This window comes from Maylandia zebra, linkage group LG22 (genome assembly GCF_041146795.1).
Source record: "Maylandia zebra isolate NMK-2024a linkage group LG22, Mzebra_GT3a, whole genome shotgun sequence".
NCBI classification, from domain to species: domain Eukaryota; kingdom Metazoa; phylum Chordata; class Actinopteri; order Cichliformes; family Cichlidae; genus Maylandia; species Maylandia zebra.
The window spans coordinates 20275098-20295726 of NC_135187.1; the positions used below are offsets into that span (position 1 = coordinate 20275098).

The 20629-nt window shown below is 41.1% G+C and overlaps 1 protein-coding gene across 2 annotated transcripts in view; it reads left to right on the forward strand.

Moving 5' to 3' along the window:
* Window positions 1–20629, forward strand: part of ctnnal1 (catenin (cadherin-associated protein), alpha-like 1) — a 57936-nt gene that overhangs the window by 24937 nt on the left and 12370 nt on the right. For both annotated transcript variants that reach the window (XM_076878863.1, XM_004547983.3), the window contains exons 2-7: window positions 8611–8800; window positions 14454–14641; window positions 16946–17065; window positions 18457–18546; window positions 18805–18975; window positions 19542–19742. In XM_076878863.1, coding sequence (XP_076734978.1) covers window positions 8767–8800; window positions 14454–14641; window positions 16946–17065; window positions 18457–18546; window positions 18805–18975; window positions 19542–19742 — 804 coding nt within the window. In that variant the 5' untranslated portion in view covers window positions 8611–8766. The remainder of the gene's footprint in view (window positions 1–8610; window positions 8801–14453; window positions 14642–16945; window positions 17066–18456; window positions 18547–18804; window positions 18976–19541; window positions 19743–20629) is intronic.

Below are 20629 nucleotides of genomic sequence, written 5' to 3' on the forward strand. Positions count from 1 at the left end.
ACTGCAAGCTGTTACTGTACTGTATGTACTGCAGCAGTGCAGCTCTAGGGACAGACTAAAATCACTTGCTGCACACAGAAGGAGTGTAAAGAAGAGAGGGATGGAGGTAGAAGGGGAGACGGAAGACTTCTAAAGTCACAGAGGAAGGAAGTGTGAAACAGAGGATGACTGTAGGTATTCATTGAGGAAGAAATAAAGACGAGGTAAAGAGCGATGTAGATGTGACATGTCCTTGACTTTATTCTTTTCTTCCCTTCACCTCTCCTCATCTATCTGCGTTCGCGCTACTTCCAACTCCCTTGTCTCTCTTTTCATCTCTTCATATATTAGAGTCTGGCAGTCAACCAGCGCAGCATCGAACTCCTGTCTGCTTGCGGCCAATTTGGAAGGAATTGCTCACCCATTAAAGCGCATGTTCACTGCGACTTTCATCCCTTTCCTCTTATGTGTTTTTCTTCCTTCTCTTCCTCTCTCTCGCTGTCCTGGGTGAACAACCAGCCCGTCTCTCCTTGCATCAATAAAGACCAAACTGAAACTTGGATTTTTCAAGGGTACCACTGCTCATATTCAAAGACGGGGAAAGCAGGGGGGGAAACAAAAATAGTGGAAAACACAAACACTTATGGCGTCCTTTTGGGTGCAGTACTCCTCGCAACAATGATTCCTTTGTGCTGTAATAGGCTGAAATGAGACCTGGAAGTGTTCTTTTTCCCATTTCACAGTGATCCATAGGCTGTAGAGTCTATTTAATGAGAGATACAATCTTAGGCGCACACAAACAGACGGCTGCCAAAGTTTTAACAGATGGAACGTATTTTTTTCTTTACATATCAACAAGGACAAACACAAAAAGACAGTCAGATTAACTTGGTAAACCCTCAAAATCCCATCCTTTCGTGAACCTCGGGACCAAAAATGGTCCCGCCCCAAAAGTGCTCTAAAAATGTTATATATCAATATTTTTTTCTACTTTAAATTAGTCAATCTTTTAAAACTACTTCTGCTTAAAATATCCATGTCAAGTTTTAATTATATTTTCATTGTTTTAACCCTTTAAATCCCAGTTTTATTACATGAGCGCCCTGTTTTTTTAGCCCCAAAAAACAAAAAAACTAAATATTTTCCAAAAAAAACATTTGAAGTAATATTTTATTGTTATTATAATTAGGCCTTTAGATGGACAAAAGATTGGCACGAACATTAATTTCGATCCGGTTTTAATTTTTTTTCCAGAAGCCAAAAATGTCCCCAGGCGGCGCTGCTGCTCCTGCTCCCCCGGGGAGGAGTGCCTCTGCCGCGGGTGTGTTTCGCGCAGCGCCGGAGCATATGGTTCCGCTACCACGTGAAAACAAATACGTCATTTCCTGTTGATTTAAAAAAAAAAAAAAAAATCAAACGAACCTAAGGGCAGAAAATGGTCCGGAACGAGCAGCGGGCCAAGCTGCTGCTGTACGCGGGAAATTAGTGTGCCTTTTCCGGGTATCTGTCTCGAGCAGGCCGCTGGAGAACATGTGTATGTTCCAGCAGGCGTCACATGTGGAGCAAGGGCGCCACCCGGTGGACAAATAAAAAAATTACAACTCTAAGGCCTGTAGTCCAAAACGAAACCTAAGCCGGAAACCTGACGATCCCTTTGACCGTAATTTTTCTGGCGTGAAAAATAGCGTTTATAATGGGTTTCAATGGGGCACAAATCGGCCACGAGGTTCGGTAGTGGATGTATGCCTTTTATTCAGCCATTTAAGCTCATTTAAAAAACTCAGACTGAAATTTTAAAATAAAATGGGAAAAAAATACATGTTTGAAAATTTGGCTATACTCCATTAAACACAGTGGAAATGGCGTGGAATTAAAAAACGGAAAGGCCACGAAATGGTCCCAGGTTCTACCAAGGGTTTTAAAGGAAAAAGCACAACAAAACTCATTTTCATCCATTCAGCAGCTAAATATGACCAAGATGTCAAAACTCTCTTTTTAGTTCTTTCCACCTCATCCGCTTCTCTTTTCACGAGCTGTCACCTCCTTCTTTTGTACCCAAAAAGGGAGGAAAAAAACATGCAGCAGTTCTCCAGCAAATCAAATACCTGTATCTGCAAATATGCATGAAAATGCTTACGGGGGCAAAAAAGGGGAAAAGAGCTCTGCTGTCACCACACATGGATGGGTATTTTTCCCCCCCACATAGTTCCATTAGCTGGATTTGTAGCTATTTCTGTCTAAACTCTAGAAAAAAGTCTCTTTGCTTCAGATAAATTCCCTTTATCGGGAGGGAAAGTGAAGCTTAGAAGCACAGATATAAATTAGATGAATAAGGAGACCAACACAACACTTGCCGAGCAAGCAATTATTGTAATAAATGTCAACAATGTGTGTTTAATAGGGCCCCATCAGGGCTGTAGGATCAGCTTGTTCATACTCACGTTTATCTTGCTGCCTTTGCTTTTATTAAATGACAAGATTGATGCAAATTTGCCATCGGAGAAGAGGCTCTGAATTGATCTGTTTTGAGTAAATTCGATTTCTCCTCCACAGCAACACCCATTTATCTAGACGTTCATACATCTAAATGAGAACAGAAAAAAAACAGGCAGAGAAAAAGAAAAGAATGACTCAGATAATGCCAAACTTTCACCTAGTACTGCCATTCAGTCAGTAGCCACGGGAAGCAGCCGCAAATGTTCCCAGCTTTTGTTACCCTCTGATTTATAGTCAGTCACTGTGTCCTTGAGGTGTTAGTCTAGATTTCCTGCTTACCAGTGGGTGGACTCTGTGTATTGTGTTGCTAAGTGTATGCTGTTATCATTTCTTTTATGACCTTGTAATTGCTATCGTAATTATTCACAAGAGAAGAGAGGTAAATGGTTTGGAATTAACTGGTTGCGAACCAGTGTTACTGTGAGAGGGGAAAACGTGTATACAGAACTCTGTGTGTACTGTACACACTGTATGTAAGAGAGTACCAAGGGTAAATGGACCACTTCAAATAGCAACATGTGCATTGCAGCCTGGCTCCACACATTCATCAAGTCACATGGAAGATTAAGCTGTTTTTCCCCCACAGCAAAGCCTTCAGTATTCACGTCAGTAAAGCGCAAGGACTCAACTATTACAGGAGGGAGGATGTGCGGTTTTTTAATTTTGTTTTTTTAGGTTGCAGAGGTATTCAGTTATCCCCGTCCATAAACAGATCTGTCAGGGTTTTTGACTTTTTCATCTAGAGCAACGTTTGTGCTCATTCATTGGATTTCATACTATGTAAATCTTCAGTGGGGTTTGGAGGCTTTGGGCCCGATGCTGCTTGGTTCAGTGCTCATTGGCATTCAGACACAGCGTGCGTGCGTGTGTGTCAGAGGAGTGAAGTGAAGAAGGCTGAAATTGTAAGAGAGTATTCAGGTGTGTAAAATACAGTCAAATCATAACCTTTGACCTCAAAATAGTTTTAATTCTTCAAATCAAGACATCAGAAAGTATTGCTCGGGTCTAGAGGTAATTTCTATAAATGGGCCTAAATATAAAGTCATATGAAGGTGAGATTTGGGATGCAAAAGTATCCACTGGATTTCCAGTAGCTATAAGTTAAAACACCTAAAAAAATGCCATTTAGTTTTTTCAAAAACCTGAAAATTTAATCTTTTTTAAAAATAAATGTAAAATGAACATGAACTCTCCTCCCTCTGTGTTTGTGTCAAGTTCCTCTGACACACAAACACAGAGGCCTCTCTTCTGCGATGGCACTGTATCAATATTATGCTTTCTCCACCCTGCTCTGTTCCTGTTTGCACAGCCCAGTAAACGTACCCACCTAGTAATCCCTAATGGAGGAAATCCAACTCTCCCTTTGTGATTCGCTGAGATCTTTTCGTCTCTATTTGTTTCTCAGAGACCCGCCGTGTTAAATTTGTTCGACTCTTTCAACCTCAGCTGCAGCTTTTTTGTTAACACAGGAAGCTGTACTGGAGGTGTCTTTCTGTGTCACTTTTAACCTTCTTTTTGTTTCACTCTGTCTGTTTCACACAGTTTCCCTCCGTCACTTTCTCTTCCTCTCCTCTCACTTGAAAGTCTAGCTCCCTCCATTGTGCTCTCGCTGTGATCGGAAGCTTGTTTTTGGATTCGTGCCGTGTGTGTTCACGTCCCTTTCCTTGTACAAGTCTTTTAGGAAAAGCATGCGCACCGTGTTGTGCAGACATGCATGCACCCTGCTGAGTGAAACGCTTCAGTCATCAGAAATGCATTTTACATCACAAAAGCAACAATTAGGTCTGTTGTATAACATGAACTCCACTTAATATTGAACAACAGTCTCTTTATGACGTAGATGTGAATCATGTGTCACAGTGATCTAATATCTTCTGATAGGCTGCATAATGTCCAGCCAGACGGCACTGTTTTTTTTCGTTAGGAGTATCCCACTCTGTGTGGATGACTCAGTGAAAAACACTAGGCTTGCAGGAAGAGAGCCTCTTGTACTAAGGCAATATATAAAGTGACGAGTGACAGACTAAAAGAAGGGCTTTAAGAGCGCTTTAGGGTCATGATCTTGCTTGAAAACAATAGTGTGTCATTGGATGGAGAATGAGGGGAAAAATTGTGACAAGTGAAAGAGGGGTACGTGTAGAGAAAAACAACAGAGAATCAAGGCACAGATGATTTATTTCAGCCTTGTAGCTGCCAGTACAGCTTATCATGTGAAACCAATAGTGTATATATATTCAGAGACCACTTTATTAGTACTGGGTTGGACCCTTCAGAACTGCTTTAATTCCTTATTGTATAGCTTCAACAAGGTAGTGGAAGCAGTCCTCAGAGATTTTGGCCTGTGTGTATATAGGTGATAGCATCACACAGTTGCTGCAGATTCATCGGTTGCACATCCATGATATGAATCTCCTGTTCCAACAAAATCTCAAAGATGATCTTTTGGATTGAGATGCAGTATTATCCTGCTGGAAGCAACCATCAGAAGGTGGGCACACTGTGATTATAAAGAGATGGACATGTTCAGCACAATACTCAGGTAGGGTCTGATGCCCAAACAATGTTCAGCTGGTTCCAAGGGTGCCAAAGTGTGCCAAGAAAATGTGATCCGCACCATTACGCTTGTATCAGCCTGAACCGTTGATACAAGACAGGATGGATTCATGCTTTCATGTTGTTTATGCCAAAATTCTCACTTTTCCATTTGAATGTTGAGATTCATCAGACCAGACAACATTTTTTCAATCCTCTAATATCCAGTTTTGGGCTGTGTGAATTGTAGTCTCAATCTCCAGCTGCTGTAGCCCATCTGCTTCAAAGTTTGACATGCTGTACATTCAGAGGTCCTCTGCCTTGGTTGTAATGAGTAGTTATTTGAGTCAGTGTTGCTTTCTTACCATGTCTACCTGCCTAAATACAAGTTGCTGCCTTGAGATTGGCTGATTAGATTTGCATTATTGAGCCAGTGTAGCTAATTAAGTGTCTGGTGAATGTTTACGTCTAAATTTTTGACATTGTCAGAACTGCAAATTTATGTCATCGGCTCTTTCTGTTGATATAAGTTATTATCATTACAATGGAGGGACAAGAAACCACCTTTTATACCTTCCAGTATAACTCTGTTGAACAAATCCAGGTGGTGTGTGTTTTGCTTGTATATTGTGGTGCTTAAACTAACTACTCAACTTTGTGGCCTTGTTGGATGTGCTGTTTGGCTCATAAAGCTGGTTGTAGGTTTACAAAGGAGCGCTTCAAGCTGCTGACTGCCCACCCCGCGGTGGGGCAGGTAGAAGAAAATCCTTGCTTAAGATTATGTGGTGGAAATGTAATCGTGATAATTATTATCAAGGTACTTCGTCTTCAAGTAAAATATATTTTTAGTATTTTCTACGAGCAAACAAAAGACTTCCAAGTCATCATGAGGGTCTGAGAAACACTAAGTCTGAATGAAATACCGGACATGTTCTACCTCGGCTTCTACCTTTGTGTAACCCACAGAGGACACTAAAATGAAAGGATAACCCCCAAATGTGTTGGAGTGCAAAAGGGTCAAAGTAACACAAATCACTGAACAGTAAACAGCACTCAAAGGGGGAAAAAAGGACAAACACACATGCATCCTTGTCCTATTTTTTTGTTGTAAGGAAATGATGAGAGGTTGTGTACAGTGTGCACAAACGAAAATAAAACATTAAAATTGTCTTTACAGGCAATTTTCTTGTAGAATTCTTTGTTTTATCTTCCTGGTGCTGAAGTTAATCAAATCTAAATTGACATTAGGGCTGCCACAAACGATTATTTTGATAGTCGACTAGTCACCGATTATTTTTGCGATTAGTCGACTAATCAGATCATCATCCATTGGACATACAGCTTATTGCACCAGCAGCATCTGCTCTTATATAACTATCATTAGCTTACAGCTTTAAGTGTTTAAGGTATGTGCTAACTAAAAATAAAGACAAGATGATAGTTTATTAAATTTTAATGAAATCTGCAGATTGTTGTGGTTTAATAAACTCCTTGCTATCTAAAATATAACAGGACACCGGAGTAAATTCTTGAGCATCTCACACTTCTGATAATCAGCTGTCTGCTTGACGTTTATTCAGCTGTGTAAAAACTTTAATCTCAGCCAAACCGATTTACTCAGGAACAAATAAAATACTAAAAAAAGCCAAACAATAACATTTTGAAGTTATCTAAGTGACTTATATATATATTTAACCTGAGTAGCGAAAGACGGCGGTCGGTTTGAAAACGATTTGCCGGGAGTCCGGTGTTCTCACGGCTCTAGTTAGCCTAGCCTAGCCTCCGGCTAGCTATCGAGCTAGTGGGTAACAGACGTCTCTGAAAACGTCGGAGCACTTTTGAAAATATGTGGTGTCTTGATAAACTGAGCAGATATTTGAGGTTTACACAGCTACATTCTCGCCTAAAAATATGTTAAACATTTATTTTGTGACCCAGAAAGAATAATAAGAGTAAAACCAACTAGCTGCCACCATTGTTGGAAACTGAGCTGGGCCGCGCTATGAATTCTGGGACACAGCTTCTTCTTCTTCGGGGTTTAACGGCAGTTGGCATCCTTGTACATGCAGTGCTGCCATCTTCTGTTTCAGTCTGTTATTACACTCTTAAATCCTGCTACTTATTCCTGCGTCTTTCAGGATCTTACAAAGCTTCAAACGACACGTCGACTATTAAATCAGTCGTCGACGATTTTGATAGTCGACGTAATCGTGACTAGTCGACTAATCGTGGCAGCCCTAATTGACATTGGGTGAATCAGCACCGAAGTGAACACCAATAAAATCTTAAAATAAGACGGCAAAATAAATTACAAGTTACATGGCAAAAATGTTCCACGCAATGTTTCAAAGAGTGTCTCTTCAAGAGAAAGGGCTCCATTGTCCCACTCCATTGAAATGGACTGCCAAAGCACAGTTTAATCTACACAGATACTTAGATTTTACAGTAAGGCTGAGTTTTTCTGTATAAGTCTTGCACAGAAATGTATAGTTTCTTTGTCATGCAGATAAATATTTGTAAATTTGTGAAGTACATAAGTATTTTTTTCAATGGTTTAGGTTATGAACGTTCTAGATATGTGTTTTGTGTAGAAAAAGCTGCATGAAACATATTTTAAAATGATTTGCAATGTACACAAAAAAAAGATGAACTGAATGTTGGAAAATCTGAGCAAACATTAAAGAATCCTGCACAGAATGAGATGGCGCTGGTCGTTGACAGTCACGCCGAATGCATTTCACACCTTACATTACAAATGTACGAGTAAGAAAGTAACAGTTTTCCTGATGACACACTTGTGGGTTTTTTTTATGTTTTTTTTTAAATTTCTTTTTATTAAAAGAAACAGCTTTTCAAGACATCTGATATTTAAATGTGTTATAGTCGTTTAAATCTATCAGGTCACATTTCAAAGGGTCTCATTCAGAATCTTTTGGCAGAGGAAAATCCACAACCTGCTGCGTAACATTCCTGTGTCAGGATGCTGTTTGTTCAGCCATCTGAACTCAGCAGAGGCAGCATAGGTTCTGCAGCCCCTCAAAGACTTTACCACAAAAGCCCCCCCACCCCTACTTGGACCACCTACAGCCATAGACCAATTAAAATCACCACCCGCCATTTCCTGACCCAAATGGTTTGGCACACACACGTGCCCCTCATTCGTAGCCACATACTCAAAGTGATGATGATAGTAACAACTGGAGAGAATAGAAGCGATCAATAAATAATGGATGCTAATTGGTCCAGCTCATTTATTATTAATATTCTCAATTACCACTAAAGGGCCCACCTATACACGCGTTTCTGTGTATAGGTCACAGAAGATGTGCGTAAACATGAGCAAACTGGTGTTTGTAACTGGTCTTCTATCGTACTGGGTGCATGTCCCACAGACACATATGGCAGATGCTATATATTGTTTATAGAAGATGGTGTATGCTATAGGATAAACTATATTACAGCCTCAAAAACTGGCCCGTTGCTCAAAGACTCACCCCCTCCTCACTGTTTTTTAAACAAAAGCACGAGAATTACAGCCGAATCTGTTTTCTAACAAGGCTGTCCTGCTTTCCTGTTTTTTCCTTTCTCCACTCGTTCCTGCAGATCACCACTCTGATCAACCACAAAGACAAGCCAAAGAAGTCAGAGCGCACCCTGGCAGCTATACACAGGGTGGGCCAGGCGGTGAGTGTAGCAGTGGGGCGTTTTGTAGCAGTCGGGGAGGCCATCGCCGCAGAGAACCAGGAGCTGAAGGATGAGATGGGTCAAGCCTGCTTCGAAGCTCGCAGAGCAGGTGAGCATCTTTGGTTGGGCCTCGTTCTTACTTGACATTTTTACTGAACTGCTGCACATAAACGTAGCACATAGTGGAGTGTTTGTTTTCTAGCTTTCACTCCTTTTTATGTGTTTGATGTATAAAGTAAGTGTTGTTGGGTTGTTTTTTTTTTATCGTAAAGGCTTCTTCGTGATGGATCCTTTATTTTCCTGTAGTAAACTTGGTCATTTCTTTATGATGCTCTGTTTTTTCCACTGAGGGTGTATTGACCTGGTTATCCAATAAGCTGCAGGCTTCTCATCAGTGTTTTGTTAAGACAACCAACGGCAGTTTCATAAAGCATCGAGCATCACCTTCAGGCTTCAGTCTTATCAAATTTTATCAAATTTCGATTAGTCTGAACAGCCTGGCTGTCAAACAGTATTACACCAGAGGACCTCCAGAGTGCTCTAAACACATTGCCGTTATTAGGTTGGAAGTAAAATATGAAAAAGTGCTGCTGCACCCAAGGGTGCTGTGTAGAGTGAGGGAATTAATGTGTGTATGTGGGCTTGGGAAGCACTGCATAATGGATTCTGATAGAAGGAAATAGGAGACTTTATGCAGCAGGCTGTTGGTGAGATTAAAAGGGTTGTAGTTCCCCTAATATTCAGCACCTCAAACAGAAATTGATAGTTTCTTTGTTATGCAGATACATATTTATAACCTGTTTGAAGAACCAATCATATTTTCCCATCGATTTATATTAATTGACCTTTTCTGTGTTGATTTCTCTCCACGGCTGCATCTCTAAAGAGAGATTCTCTACTAACATCTCTACATTTGTAAAGATCTAAGTGTTCTGTAAATATTCTTCCCAAAAGCTATATCGATGTGGATAATCCTGGTGTCCTTGGAAGTTTAATTATTATGGATGAAACATTCTATGTAATGTGTCTTATGTTAAGGCACAGACATACAAACATACACTACAATCATTATATTAAGATTAGTGGTATTAGTAGTAGTAGCAATACTACAGATTATATAATATTGGATACCCTAATGGGATTTTTCTGATAAAGTTATTATGCTGAACATTTCAGGGTTTCAGCCCAAGTTCTAAAACATGCTCATGAGGTCCTGGAGTTGAGTTGAGCATTTAATAGTTGCCCTCTCTCCCGGGATGCAGTGCAAACCATTTCTTCATAACCCTGAGCAGATCGGAGCAGATTTGTTTGGATGTTTTCGGCAAATTTCATATGCATGCTATTTAAACCTGCTTTAACCTCCATCTCATTATTGAGATGGAGGTTGGAGACTATAGCACATGGTCAATATTTTGTTACCGCCCCAGCTTGTAATCTCTTTGCCATTTAAAGTATTGGCTTTGAAAAGAGGATCGAAGTTTGCGACCACTCGCAGCCAGGCGCAGCTAGTCTGTTATCAGTCTGGTATTAGTTTGGGTTGTGTTACATGCAGTCGGTTTTCTATAATACAGCAGTTTACGGTGATAAATCAGCACAAACTGTAAGTCTGGTAGCATCTTTTGAAAATCTGTTGCTGTCTACATACACAGAAATTCACATTAATTACTTACATTCAGAGTCCAGTTTGATTCTCATACATCTGAAACAGAAATTCCTCCAGAAATAGTGACATAGTTGCTGACTTACGCAATCTGCAACTATTGTTTTATGTAGGAATATACCAAGAAAAAGTTGATTTGAGTCTCCTGTAGTAAGGAGACGGGTTGCAGACGAGTCGTGTTCCTCAGCTCAGACTGATTGCAACGTGTTGGCAATTAAATGGCATTTGTTTGTAAACCTTCACCAGTCTGTCTGACAGACAGTTGTTTGAAGACAGGTTACCACCCAGCAGGAAACCCCTCATTTTTTTTCCATCCATCCGTCCTCTTCTGCTTATGTTTATCAGGGTCGGGGGCTATCCCAGCTATCATAGGGCAAAAGGCAAGGTACACCCTGGACAGGCTGCCAGTCTCATTTTCATTTATTAATTTTTTTCTTCCTGCTCATTGCAAGGCTACGGTCTTTTTATTTATTTCTTTATGACTAAGCTAGAAATGCATAACATATCTGTTGACACTGAAACCTGTACCTGGGGTTTGATGAGAGATGCTAGGAGGAGGTCAAAAAAGTAGCCACCAGTGTTAAAAGACAAGAAAGAGCGAACTGTTAGCTCTAACTGAAGATGGAAAAGACAAGGTGATGTTTTTGTGAGAGATTTGCTTTTCCCACTGTTTTTAGCACTTCCCTTTGTATTGCCTTTTTAAGATCCTGTCTAAAAATATAGACTCTCTGGCTTCCTGTCAGTCCAAATGTTCTCACAACCCTTAGTTTAGATAGTTGTTATCACTTGCAAGTGTAACTTTTCTTCATCTCTGCCAACTCTTGCAATCTTATCAGACAAAACAAGGACCTCATTTAGCCTTCTACAGAGCAAACCGGAAACAATATCGCAGCGGATAAGAATTTAGCCTCAACACCGTGATAATAGGTTTATGTTGTGGGAACCAGCTTGTGTAGCTTTAATCCTCTCACAGTGCTGATTTGTAAAGACTGCTAAAACTCAAACAAAGAGAGCGCTGGTGGGAGGAGGAGAATAGACTGATGAGAAAGTGTGTGTGTGTGTGTGTGTGTTTGTGAAGCTGTGTGCGCTGAGGTAAAACCAAGTAAAGTGTATGTGTGCACCTGTGTGTGCGTGTGTGTTGCTTGCCCACTGTGACTAATTTATTCCAGTTCTTGCTTTGCTCTCAGGGAGGTGTTTTCACAGTTTTCCCTCATACTTATACTGACAGTCGGTACAATTGTTCCCTGATTTAAAAAAAAAAACTTTCCCCCCCTTTTTTTTCCTAGTCTCTGACTATTTAAAAAAATAAAATAAAATAATGGAGGCGTCTTGAGGGATGATAAAAAAGGTCTTTTCTCTTAGATTTTGTTAAAGTCTCTGGGAGAAAGCAGGGCTAGTTAGTGAAGGATTGACATTTCTCTAATACCTAGCCGCAGGGAGAGTTTAATCAGGCAGGCTTCAGCCTTGTGTGCGCTGTAATGAATGAAATAAAAGCAGGCTGAAAGCACTAGTTTAATTAGATGCTACCCATCATCGGCGCGTCGCAGGGATCCAATGAGGCAGGTCAGTGAAGGCAATCTGTGCTGGATCTCTGTCTCTGTCAGTTTCACTCAGTTTCTTAGTGTCATTCTCACATTTCCCGGATTTCTGCCTTTCCCTTTCTTCCCAAGATGTCAAAGAAGGGTAGATGGGATCAGGATGAGAATGAATTTGCGTAAAGTAAACTATCAAAATGTTTTATCTAAGTAGCATATGACATATGAATGACACAGAAACACGGCTACAGCAATGTTGGCACCTATACACTCTCTGGCTTCCTGTCAGATGTCAGATTCCAAATGTTCTCACAACCCTTAGTTTAGATAGTTGTTATCACTTGCACTAGCCTGCACTACACACAGTACAACTGAGGTGGTGGGGTACATATTAATTTTGTAAGTTGTTATGTAGTTGAAAGTGAGATTATATAAGATTCTAAGTGTAATGTGCCTGATCCAGGCAATATACCAGCATACAACAGACTACACCGTCTGGTTTTCACTTATCAATAAAGAGTCGATGATTCAGGGAAAAAAAGCAGAATTCATTCACACGGCACACAACTTTTTGTGTTGGGCAAAACTGCTTTGTACATGAACAGATAGATTTGACACGTAAAGGCTCAGTAGGATAGGTTTGATTTCAACTCAAGATTATGAAAATCTGTGCCGGGCACAATTTATATTCTGCTAATGGAGAGGCGAGAGTTGGATCAGGCCTCTGTTATCTACCCTGGTCGTGGTCACGGGGGGGTTGTGCAGCATTCTTTGTGAGGCGGGCCTCAAATGTTTTAACTGGTTAGCAGAGCTGGCACTGAAAAGCAGCCTGTCGGATGCAATCAGTTCCTCACTGCAGCTTCTTTTAAAGGACCAGCCAAACATAATGGACAGCTAAGCTGCAGCACTTGCTAGCGACCTATCCCCTTCCCTTTCCTTTCTGAACTCTGAACTCTTGCTGGGATTTCTTAACTCTGTACATTTTCCTCTTGATAGAGGATATTTTGGTAATGGGTTTTCAGCCTGCTCTGTATAACTCTACATTCTTCCCTTTTGGGGGTAGTTCTAGTGCACAGTCTGTTCCAAAGTGTGCCCATTCGGAACTGGCTGATTGCTTGACCTCTGGTATAGCTGCTCGCAGCTTTCTCATAAGCACAGACCAACCGCCCAGCCGAAGAGAAACACTGCTGTGAGTCCTTTTTGTGTTGTTAGCCATATCTGTCTAAATAGTTGTCTGATCATCTAAAGGAGCCGGCAATGTGGTGTGTGATGCCGGCAATCTTTTAACCATTGTGCAACTGTAATAAAGTTGGGTACAACATCAGGTCCGTTGTATGTGGTCTATAAAGATAATAACACTTACTGAACCATAGGCTGGAATAAAGTCAGTTTCTCAGTTGTTTCCTTCATTTATTAGTGACATGAGCAATTATTATTTTCTGGTTGGGGGGTGGGGTGGGGGGTTGGAGCATTATGTATTAGTATTATCTGAACTAACTACTTTTTTTTAACTCTTAAAACAAGTCACATTGGAAGCATACCAGTAAGTTGGGGGCTGTGTTGTAATAGCAGACATGCTAATGTGCTAAGTTCCAGTCTGTCCAAGACTTTACTGCCAGAGGTGAAGAGTGACACACTGGAGCAACATAACAGTGTCATAACTAACAGGCCATGATCAATTGACTGGCCATCCGTCCAATTTCTTCCTCCTATCTGGGTCCAGATCTCAGTGACAGAAGGCAACAGAAAAATAGCCCTAGAGGTGTTTCTTCCTGCCACATCCTGCAAATCCTTCTGAGTACTTCCAGGCCAGATGGGATATGTAAACCCTGCAGCATGTTCTGTGCCTGACTCCACAAATAGGATAAGATCCTTTTTGGATAGCCTGACACAAAGTCAGAAAGTGTTCAGGGCCAACCAAGTTTCCATGGCCTCTTCAAAGTGAGCTTTTGGGCCGTGTGACTTGACCTTTCACTGCCTAATCTGATTTTTCAGTTTTTATAAACAGAGTTAAAAAGTCCAAAAAACGTCCCTGCTGGATATAGCCCAACTAGAACTGGACTTCTTACATAACATAAACACATTAAAAGCATTTAAAAAGCAGACTTGTACCGAGCACAACTTTTTTTTTTTTCTTCTTTCCCCCCCCCTGCTTCTCGGCCAATAGATCATTTCAAAATAACCTGTTTTCTTTTTGTTTCCAGCTCACGTATTTGGCGAGGTGTAGAAACAACCCCCCTCTAAAACAGATGGTGGATAGCAAAAAAAACCTCTGTTGGTATAATTACAATATACACAAGCTTATAAAGAACTGATGTCAAAAAAACAAACTATATTTAATTTTCATGTGTGAAGCTGTGTTTGATCTCAGAGATTAAGTTTAGTGAAACTACTTTTATTTTAACATACAATTAGGCTTTTTTTGGATGAGAATAAAAAAGAACACTCATAACCGTTAATATAGCATTCATCTTTATCTGCAGGTGAAGTAATGTCAAACAGTGTATCATCTCAGATGGTTTAAAGTTCTACCATTGTGGCTTGATGACCCACGCTGTCCCTCACAGGTGATGCCATAGCCCAGCTGACAGATGTTGGCTCGGCCTTGCCGTCCCAGTTGGATGGACGTGTCACAGTGTTCAGTGATAGGACAGCGATGGTGAAGGCTGCTCGATTGCTCCTCTCTTCTGTCACCAAAGTCCTGGTGCTGGCCGACCGCATCGTCATCAAACAGATAATCACATCACGCAACAAGGTGAGTCATAACGGACGTGAGCCATAGCCATATAACCACATGAATGGGTTCGCTTGCTTTGTTTATCTTCTACACGTTTTGGTCCACACAGAAATACACACACATGCACGTGCGCACGCGCACACACTAGCAAACTCCATCCTGAGTCCTTTATGTCCTAACAGATAAGCACTGGCTCTCTGAAGAAGTGCTCTGGAGGTAATTGAAGGGAAACAGCACATTTAGCAACCACATAAAAACGCAGAACCAGAGACTGTCTCTCTCTGTCGTACTTGGCTATGCTCTTAGCCAGACAATGTGATACAGATGTAGCTCTGTAGAATGAGTCAAGAATGGAAATGGGCCCTAATCATGACTGGTTAGCCTCGTTTCGACAGACAGTCGACAGCCCCCTGCTCTCCATTATTGGCAAACGCAATTATACCTCTTCCTCCTCTTTGCATGGCATGGATAAAAGCTGCTTATGCTCGGTATGCTAGCATGGCCTCATTGGCTAGCATAAATGTAATGCAAATCAATGTAAAAAAGATACTGCTAATACACTTCTATCACATTGAACTGTCAATGCAACAAACGGCAGGATGAGGTTGACAGAAATAAAAGCATATATTTACTCTAGTATGGCAAATCATGTTTTTAGTCTCCCTACTAATATTCTCATCAACATAGACAGTATAAAAGATGAATGTCGCTGCCATGAAATTTTTTTTTTTTACCGTTTTCTGAAGCACAGAGATCATTTTAAATGTTGCCAATTTGGTTTCAAAAACCCGACTGCGGCAAGGAGTGTGAAATAGCTTGCTCATTGGCTAACTGGGAATCACTTGTCAATAGCCAATGAGCTTACCATGGATAATCTTCCGGTATCCACTGACTAAGATTTGAAAATAGACTTAATTTTTTGTTCAATATGACCCAAAATGAGTGACTGGGTCCACAAAGTCACGAGGAACTTTCTAACAGAGGTCATGTCAAGGCATTCTTTCCCTCAAACTTCAATTCAGGTTTCTCGTATGATGTCTTGCACTCATTGCTCAATTGTTGGCCATTGCGTATGATACCACCAGTTGTTATGGGAAACATTTTTATTCTCCAACTGGTAATTATTGGCATTGCTGGCAGTGGATCCTGAAGGTTTGTGACTATTGCTGGATGAAATTGGTTGAAAAGAAAGTGCTACACCAAAGACATCCTAGTGACTGCTTTGGTTGCTACCAGATTGCCGTGGTTTCCTGTAGTTTTTTCGTGTTTGTCTGCAAGTGGGACACGCATCGGAAATGGAGAGGTTTCATCTTCAAAAATAAAAGTTGCACCTTTTTAACCATGAAGTTTCACTGCAGCTCAGAGGGTAGCTGGACAGTGTTTGTAGAGAAGTCCATTTCTTCCACATCAATATGCTAGCAACCAAAGTTATTTGCTAACTGACTGGGGACTTCTTATTTTTCCTTACAGGCAGGTCCTAGCCAACCTGCATGACTCCGACTTTGGCACTCATTTTCCACACGACTGCCTCAGCAACCATTCACCAACTATTCGGGGAATATTTGTTTTTTCTTCACAACTGGTGTTAATTTTGACAGCTGTTTTTGGTTTTGCTTTAGCTTTAGTCTTTTGACTAAAATTACATTTAGGTTTAGTCATAATTTAAGCCTCCAAATTCTATTTATTTTTAGTTTTGTGTTTTTACCGTGAGAGTTGCTCCACATGGTGGGTGACAAACAAGGAGCTTGGCTCCTTCGCACCCTGTTTGTCAACAGCAGATTAAATGTGTGCGTCTGACCTTACTGCACGAAGGGGATTACATCTGATTAGATCACCTTCAATCCAAACTTAGTTCTGATTGGAAATTGTCTTTTCAGAACATTTTCATCTTGTTTTTATTCATTGATGAAAGTGTCAGGACACTTCAACATTGCGTCTGAGCTCGTGCATTTGTTTTTATTAAGTGATCGTCTTGTTTTTTCATAAAAAGTGGTCGTGGATGAAAATTATTGCTTGACGTAATAAACACTGTTCACAACTGGTGGTTGCCAAATGATTGCAGACCTGCCTCTTGGCCTTTTGACCGAGTCCTTATTTACTTGATCCTAAACTGTCACCCATGATTGTCATGCGTTCAGAGTGTGACATGTGTTTGTAAAACCGGTCACCATTCGGTGGCCTTCAAGTAGAATCCAGGTTTAAAGCACTTCCACAGTGGCTTCATCTTTCTAACCCAAAAGCAACGACCAGGTTTTATACTGCCTATGATACCAAACTATGTGGCCATTTCCAGTGCTACTCTGATGTTCTTCCTGCTTTCAGGTTCTGGTAACGCTCGATCATCTGGAAAGAGTCAGCACCTTCCAGGAATTTGTTCAGATTTTCAGCCAGTTTGGCAACGAGATGGTGGAGTTTGCTCACCTGACGGGAGACAGACAGAATGTGAGTGGCATCTTAAGAAACACAATCTGGTTCTTTTTGCTTGAAGAGGATAAAAATCCTCAGTTTACTTAAAAAAAAAAAAATCCCTCATTAAATGAAAACGCTTGCAAATTTGTATCCGAAGTCTTTTCAATTCTGCAACACTGAAAAACATGTTTGTTTATTCATATCGGCCTAATCTTGCAAACATTGATTTCGTAAACGTGATTTTCTGAATGTGAAAGCAGGCGATGAAATTGCACTTTAAAACCTCATGTACCTACACTGTGAATGTGCCGGCAAACTCAGAACAAATCAATAACACACGTGTCAAATATTTACACTCCCCAGCAAATCAAACAATTACAGAGTAACAAGGCTTCCTCTGGTTTCTTTTGTTTCCATCAAGTTTCTTCATCTCTTTCAGTGTCTATTTATTCTCCCAACCAATGTCTCAATCCATAAAAGAAATGCACTGGTCAGTTATGACTCACATCTCTCAAATACAGTTTGCAACACGAGTCTGAGCTGTGCTTTTAGCAGTCCTTTCTCTTTGCAGTTTATCAGCTATCCAAATTTGCAAGACAAAACTTTTGCTCAAAGCTTCAAAAACAGTCCAACTTCAGGCAGCTAACTTTGTACTGTCAGAGAGTGCTAATCCTATTTTGATCCATACATCCAGCCTCTGCAGCTAAAGCGCTTTGCCTGCAGAAGTTGATGCAAAGTGCAACGGCTGCGATATCTCTACAGGGAGGGGAGGATCGACCATCCCTCTTTCTGAATTTCATCAGGTCTCGTGTTTTGACACACACGTCACGTCTCTCTCCAACGCTCCTCGTTGCTGTTAATGCTCTCTCCCCTCATTTGCCACCCTGTTTTGTGTGTGTGTGTGTGTGTGTGTGTGTGTGTGTGTGTGTGAGTGTCAACTCCAGCTCAAACACTCACACACGCACACATTGCTTTAGAAAATCTACCATCTTCATCTATTGAGGCCAGGCGAGCACAGAGGCAAAAATAATGACAGATAATCACACCGTCTTTGTAATCTATGGCGAAGTGCCCAGAAAGGAGTTGATTCAGCTGCCTTTTCCAAATCCAGTATCTACATAATTCAAGCTGCCTATTTCTGAGCGGAGTACACAAAGAAGATGCGGCAGGTCAGCCACAGTGTATGTTCTTTTCTATTCCGGTAGCATCTCTTTTTGATAGATGACAGCTCACCTATTAAGTTTCATGTGTGTAACTTGGAAACGGATCTGTGTTTCGTTTGGGCGTCCCTTCACACAGCATGAAAGATTTGTTGAATAGCTTTGATGCTTCATGTCCCTTGCTCACCCTGAGAGTTCTAAGACGCCGTAACTTAAGTAAAGCCACCCAAAGCCATCTGGTGTGTGTGTGCGTTTGCGCTGCAGGACTTGAAGGATGAGAAGAAGAAAGCCCGGATGGCAGCAGCTAGAGCAGTGCTGGAGAAGTGCACCATGATGCTCCTCACAGCCTCCAAGGTAAACTGCCGGCCCACCAACACTGGGCCTCGAGGCAAGGTTTATAAATTCTGTTCGCCTTAAAGATTTAAAGCCTTCTCGGGTTTCTCAAGACTCAAGATTTTTGGCCCACTTTGGCTTTATTATTAACACCAACCAAAGTCACATCATCATAAAAGAAAAATACTATCTGTGGTTGAAAAACATGAAAAATGACAGAAGTTCAGAAGAGCACGACAGGGTGTAGGTTTGACATTTCACATCTTATCCCTACCAAAGACTTGCCTGAGGCACCCAGACTGTGAGTCGGCGCGGATCAACAAAGACGCCGTGTTCCACCGAATGCGCTGTGCCCTGGAGCAGGTCATCGAGATTGTCACTGAAGCACGGAGCTGTGGGGAGAACAGGATCCTTCCTGCCAGCATCTACAATGGCATCAAGGAATTTAAGGTAGGTTTAGAGATTACACTTCGCACGAGTCATGGTGAAGGCTTCAGATTAATGACGCTGACGTGTGTTAGCCCGTGAAGTTAAGTAGTGATCCTCTTTTGTTAATGCAAAGCGCTATTTAAGCGTCACAGCAGTTACTCATCATCAGATTTTTGGAGTGTTGATTTGTGGTCGCACAATTGGCATTTGTTGCATTCACGGTGTTTGCTGTAGCTTCAGATGTGACTCAAACAATCAACACAGAGGAGCAGACCTACTCATTTAGTAATTTGGCTCATACGGTTGAGTGAATCACCAGTAAACCTACCTCATGCTTACTAATCTTCTCTCTCCTCCGTGTGCGCTGATGTGCAGATGAAACAAACGAATACTTGTAAAAACATTTTTAAGGAGGGGTTTTTTCCACTGAGATAAAAGAAAGAGGAAAGTATTTTAATGAAAAGACCTGAGATGCTTATTGCTTTTAATGATCGTCCCGGCTGCTTTTAATCTCTTCTCATCTACTCTCCAAATGCTCCTTCAATTCACCGCAATTCCCAACTTTCCCCCCACCCTGCCTTCTGCAGTCCGGCGTGGAGTGCCTGCGGGAGAACCTATACTCCTTGTCACCGCAGAGCATGTCCAGCCAGCTGGAGGCTCTGGTCGAGCGGACAGAGGACTTCACTGATTCGGCCTACACCAGTCATGAGCAGCGTCAGGCCATCCTTGGACTGTGCCAGCTGGCGCGCCAGGACACCCAGCAGCTGGTACACGCCTGGGTTGAGGCGGTATGTTGGCACATGCAGACAGGCTTTCACAGATGTACACAGAGACACAGGAATATTCATAAAAAACCATACATTTCTGTATAAAGACTATCCACAAGTTCTTATCAGATTCGATTAGATAAAACTTTATTAATCCCTCGGGTGGGTTCCTCCGGGAAATTCGGTTTCCAATAGCACAGCACCGACAGAAGTTACAGAATGTGAGCAGAAATATACCATATATACAGATATATAAATACAGAGACATATACAGAGTATACAAGGGATAAATAGAAAAAGAATCCAAGGGAATTGCACATTTCAAGTATTCTGTAAGAGGCTTCAAGTATTGGTAGGTTAAAAAGATGCAAAGAGTAGGAGCTATAGATGCTGATGTTGAGTTATTGCAAAGAAAATACAATATGTATTTATTCTGATCCTTTTAAGACTGCTGTTTATCATATACAGGACTGTACAGAAGACTTGAGCAGCCCTAATTTCTTTATATTTTGCTACGAAAATAGGAAATGGGTGCAGTAATTAAAAAAACATCTGCAAACATATATGGAAATGCAGAATATAAGGCGAGAACAATTCTAATAAGCCTGAATATCAATATTTGGCATGACGACTTTTGTTCTGAACTCTCTTAGGCAGCTTTCTTGTAATTTGTTGAAATAGTCTTCGGGAATAGACGTCGAGGCTACTTGAGGAACATTCAAAGCCCTTCTTTGGATGTTGGCTGCCATTAGTTCTGTTCTCTGTCATCATGATCACATCCCAAGATGCTTAAAAAATGTTGCGGTACAGACTCTGGAGAGGTGAATCCATGACTGATAGTGCTGCTTTCTGTGTTTTCCTATCTAAGTATGCTTTTACTGCACCGATGATGTTTTCCAGATGCTATT